We start from the raw sequence: 5,021 nt of genomic DNA on the forward strand, positions 1-5,021 counted from the left end.
ATTACAGTTTTTACTTTATTTTTAACCAAATAAATGCAGCCTTGGTGAGCAGAAGACATTAAAAACATTAAAAAAACATCTCGCCAACCCTAAACTGCTAAACTTTTTACTGTACTGTACTTTTTACACAAAGTTTGACTACCTGTATATTCTCTGGCTGAACTTTTGCCATATAATTACTGCTCTGATTGCAAAAACCATTTCTGTTAAATTAGGAGTAATCTGCATTTAGTGAAGCTTCCTCAACACTGCACCTCTATTTCCCAGCGATTGCTGAGAGATGAGTTTCTCCAGACGGGCCCGCAGCTCAATCTCAACTCCATAATGTCCGTGAGTGCCATCATCCACCAGCAAGAAGTGAGTGTGATTGATATCGAGACAGGAGAGATGGCCCTGACCCTGCTCATCCAGAGAGTAGTACGCAGGGAAACAACCCTAAAATAGACAAGACAAGAACCCGGAAAACGCTGTTGTTATAAAATCAATAATAGGATCAATTTCAGCCTGCAGTTATCAACATAATAGCTACTGTAAAAAACATTAAGTAGGTCTGGTTTAACATGCAGTACCATCTTTATAATATATTTGCAATGCTACAGATGGGGATTTTAAATTAAACAACATTGTACTGTAATTTGCATTGTTTGTGATTTTAATGCACTTCTTATTAAGTTTCCCAAAGCCTGTGGCATTAGATTTGTTTTGTGAGCATGATAACATTAAAAATAATATACTGATTAATATTATTGATCTTCAATAGATTTAAACGCAAGTAAAAACGGAATTAGAATTAGTTAATTTGATTTCGGATTCGATTTAAAACTTGTGCATCATCACGCAAAAACAAAAATGCTCTCATTGACCAGGAAATCCCAAACTGGGGTTTGTGAGTTGATAAAAAGCTAATAATTAATTAAATCATACAAAATGTAAATAAATAATTTTAAAATAAAAGCACAATTTCTAAAAAATATAAAATATTTTATTTGTTTACCTGCATTGTCATGTGACCATTAACCCAAAACTGATTAATGTCAAAAATAGTATTAGAGTTGGTGAATTTGATTCATTTCTGTTAATCATTTCAAGCCAGTTCACTGCAATGAATCTATTCAAAACTCAGTGCATCATCACTCAAAATCTAAGATTTGTGAGGAAACCGAGTTGATGAAAAGCTAATAATTAAATCACCAAAAAATGTCAAATTAAAATAAATTATTTGACAATAAAAGCAATCAAAAGTATAATTCCTAAAACAATGAATTTGTTTATTTGTTTACCTGCTTGTCATGTGACCATTAACCTAAAAACTTATTTGGAGTTGTTGAATCTGATTCATTTTTTGTTAATTATTTCAAGCCTGTTAATTTCAATGAATCGATTCAAAACTCTGATTCAGTGACTCATGTGCATTATTGTTCAGAAACTGGGGTTTGTGAGGAAACTGCAAGGGCTTTGTGAGTCGATGAAAGGCTAATAATTTTTTTAATGATAAAAATTTTAAATTAAAACAATTTTAAAATAAAAGCAATCATAATAAAACCGTTTCTAAAAAAGGTGAAATATTTAGTTTTTCTGCCATGTAACCAACATCAGCAAAATGCGAACATGCAAATGTGCTGTTAAATTATTGAAAAATGAACATCAAGTAAATATTTTAGCTCGAAGGGTTCAGCCGACAAAAAGTTTGAGAATCTCTGAAGTATAAAAATTTATAATTACATTTATGCATTTGGCAGATGCTTTTATCCAGAGCGATAACACTTTGTTACTTCATGCATTCCATGAGAATCAAACCCATAAACTTGGCGTTGTTATCAGCATGCTCTATTTTTTAAGCTACAGCAATAGCTTAAATGATCTGGGGTTGTTCATACTGTATGTGGCGTGTAGTTCAGGTGAGGGAATCATCTGACCTCAGGATGGATGAGTGCGTTTCGGTTGTGAATGACTCCCCAGGGTGCCACACCGATGACGACGATCTGTCCCTCCATCAAACCGCTGCTGAGTGTGTAATCTCGCACGGCCATGCCCACATGCTTCATCACACCGGCGTGTGTCCCTCCTGTCAGGATCCACGCACCTGCCACACGGAAAGCAGAGTAACTAGAGAAGTGCAGTTCTACTAGATAAGTCTAACCGGTGTAATGCACCTGAAAAAGCATGTCAACACAAACCATCAAAAACTTGATTCTGCAGTTTGTGACGGCTGCACACACATGCTCTAATTCTCTCATTTTCAGTCAGTGTCATTGAGAGCTATAGACAAACCTGGCAAGCTACCTACATATTTAGCATTTAAGGCATCACAGACAAGCTTTTGTTATGTGCAATAATTTTTTGGTGATACTGTTTAATGGCAGCATGTGTGTGTTTTTATGGTATATACTTATGTGAAAAGTAAATGCAAAATAACTTTTCCTATGCGATAATAAACTGAATCGAACTGAACATGCTTCTAACCAGGGTTGTTATGGTTAACTAAAACTAAAACCATAAAAAATGTCATTACTTGAAATAAAATAGACATTAACTGAAATAAAACAAGTATTACATTTTTTAAAATATTTTATTTTATTTCAGTGAGTGGCCAAGGCAACATTCCTTATTTTTGTTTAGATTAATCTGAAGTTTTAAATGACATAAATTAAATAAACTAAAACTAAAATTTCATGAAAACCGTATTTAAAAAATAATAAAATAAAACAAATAAAATGACTTAAACGCACACCAAAATTACAAAAACTAACTAAAATTAAAAAGAAAACAGATAGGTAGCAAAGATCTGACCAATCAGGAAAATTAATCAGATCTGGGATAAATTTGATAGCAGCAGATATTTTAAGGTTATACACTGGTGGTCAAAAGTTTGGAATAATTACAACTTTTTCATTTATTGAAAGAAGTCTCTTCAGCTCACCAAGGCTGCATTTATTTGATCAAAAACACAGCAAAACAGTAATATTGTGAAATATTATTACAATTTAAAATTATATGTTTTCTATGTGAATATATTTTAAACTGTAATTTATTTCTGTGATCAAATCTGAATTTTCAGCATCATGACTCCAGTCTTCAGTGACACATGATCTTCAGAAATCATTCTAATATGCTGATTTATGCTGCTTTAGACCTTTATATCTAGAGCTATGTGGTAATTTAGTTTACACTGGGCACTTATGCAGGCTGCTGTACCTGTGGTCTGGGCGACTTTGATGAGGCCTCGACGGAACTTGTCCTTCAGGTGAGTCTTTATGTAGAAGTTTTTGGCTCCGCCGGTCACTGATATCAGCAGGTTCGGTGAACGCAGTTTCCAGTGTTCTGTCATCAGCTGGTACAGACTCTCACAGGACGTGTCCGACGACACCCGAACATACTAATCACACACGACAGAAGAAAATAATAATTCTAGAGCCTCTGCAGGGAATGGGTGCCGTCAGAATGAGAGTCCAAACAGCTGATAAAAACATCACAATAATCCACAAGTAACCCACACCACTCCAGTCCATCAGTTAACATCTGGAGAAGACAAAAACTGAAACAAATCCAGCATTGAGACGTTTTTAACTTCAAACCGTCATTTCAATATGTGTCTATAATCCATAATAACGCTCAATCAGGAGAGAAATCTGCACAGATCAAGCACCGTTTAAACAGTCCAAAACGGCTGGATTTTGATGTGAGAGACAACAGGAGTTGCACTTTTTCACTGGAGGAAGCATTATTATGAATTATGAACTCATATTGTAGCTGGAAGCAACATTTGAAGTTAAAACGTCTTGATGATGGATTTGTTTCTTACAAACACACAGCTTTTGTCTTCTCCAGATGTTAACTGATGGACTGGAGTGCTGTGGATTACTTGTGGATTATTGTGATGTTTTTATCAGCTGTTTGGACTCTCATTCTGACGGCACCCATTCACTGCAGAGCATCCATTGCTGAGACACTGATGCAATGCTACATTTCTCCAAATCTGATGAAGAAACAAACTCATCCTAATCTTGGATGGCCTGAGGGTGAGTAAATCATCAGCACATTTTCATTTTGGGGTGAAATAATATACTTCAAACATCTATAACACACAGGAGGTCTGCTTGAATCAAATTTTACCTTTCCGGTTTTCTGTCCAAGTCCTCCAAAGCTGATATCTCCAAAGGCATCGGTGGGCACCTCTCTGACGTGTCTGTGTCTGTCCCACTGCTCCCCCATATAGTCCTCCGGTTTGATGGCCTCATCGCAGTGCTGGATCTTTGGGTGACCACACTTACAAATCCCCTCCCTGCCAACAGTAATCCATGTTATCCACACATGAGTTACAGCCCAACAACACGCGCAGCACACATATTGTCCGAATGTTGCTGAACTACACACAGAAGCCAACAGGAGTGTATACACGTGATCTTTAGTTTACCGCTTGTCAACGGGACCATTTCTGTGTGTCGTATTGATGTAAAGTGAAGTTGCATACACTGAAAACATCTGGTGTTGGATTAAATTTGAAACAATTTTCACTGAGAAATTGCTAGTAAATTTCACAAATAATTACAAAGGAATGAAAGTAACACATTGAATTAAACATAAAAAGACTTCAATATTATTTTCTTGTAAAACGTACTTCGATAATCGTTTTATTTACAGTATTTACAGTGCATGATTGACACCATTAATTATCCTTCATATTTTAAACACACAGAATAACTTTTAAAAGAATAGTTCAGCTAAATATATTCAATGGACAAGTCAGGATAATTTTATTCATAATTTTGGAGCTCAACAATAAAAATCCCCCTCCAATTTCACTGCATGGGAAAACAGCAGCTCAGGTATTCTGCAAAACATCTTTTGGGTCAAAAAATCATACAGGTTTGGATGAGTAAATTGTTATTATTATAAAAAAAATAAAAAATAAAAACTTGCAAAAGTTTCTGTAAAAACAAAACTAAATTAAACACTGTAAAACCTGACATATGAAATAACAGTCAGAAAAATCTTTCAAAATAAAAATGAAGAGTTTAGAC

At 35.0% G+C, this 5,021-nt stretch overlaps 1 protein-coding gene across 1 annotated transcript in view; it reads right to left on the reverse strand.

The window, feature by feature from the left end:
* trpm2 (transient receptor potential cation channel, subfamily M, member 2) overlaps positions 1-4,366 on the reverse strand; it is a gene marked incomplete at its 5' end in the record, with an annotated part of 36,480 nt that extends 32,114 nt beyond the window's left edge. The window contains 4 exons of the mRNA XM_016555864.1: positions 255-435; positions 1,917-2,083; positions 3,196-3,376; positions 4,114-4,366. Of these exons, the coding sequence (XP_016411350.1) occupies positions 255-435; positions 1,917-2,083; positions 3,196-3,376; positions 4,114-4,366 (782 nt within the window). The remainder of the gene's footprint in view (positions 1-254; positions 436-1,916; positions 2,084-3,195; positions 3,377-4,113) is intronic.
* Positions 4,367-5,021: the final 655 nt, after the last annotated feature.

This window comes from Sinocyclocheilus rhinocerous, unplaced genomic scaffold (assembly GCF_001515625.1).
Source record: "Sinocyclocheilus rhinocerous isolate Xijiao unplaced genomic scaffold, SAMN03320098_v1.1 scaffold917, whole genome shotgun sequence".
NCBI classification, from domain to species: domain Eukaryota; kingdom Metazoa; phylum Chordata; class Actinopteri; order Cypriniformes; family Cyprinidae; genus Sinocyclocheilus; species Sinocyclocheilus rhinocerous.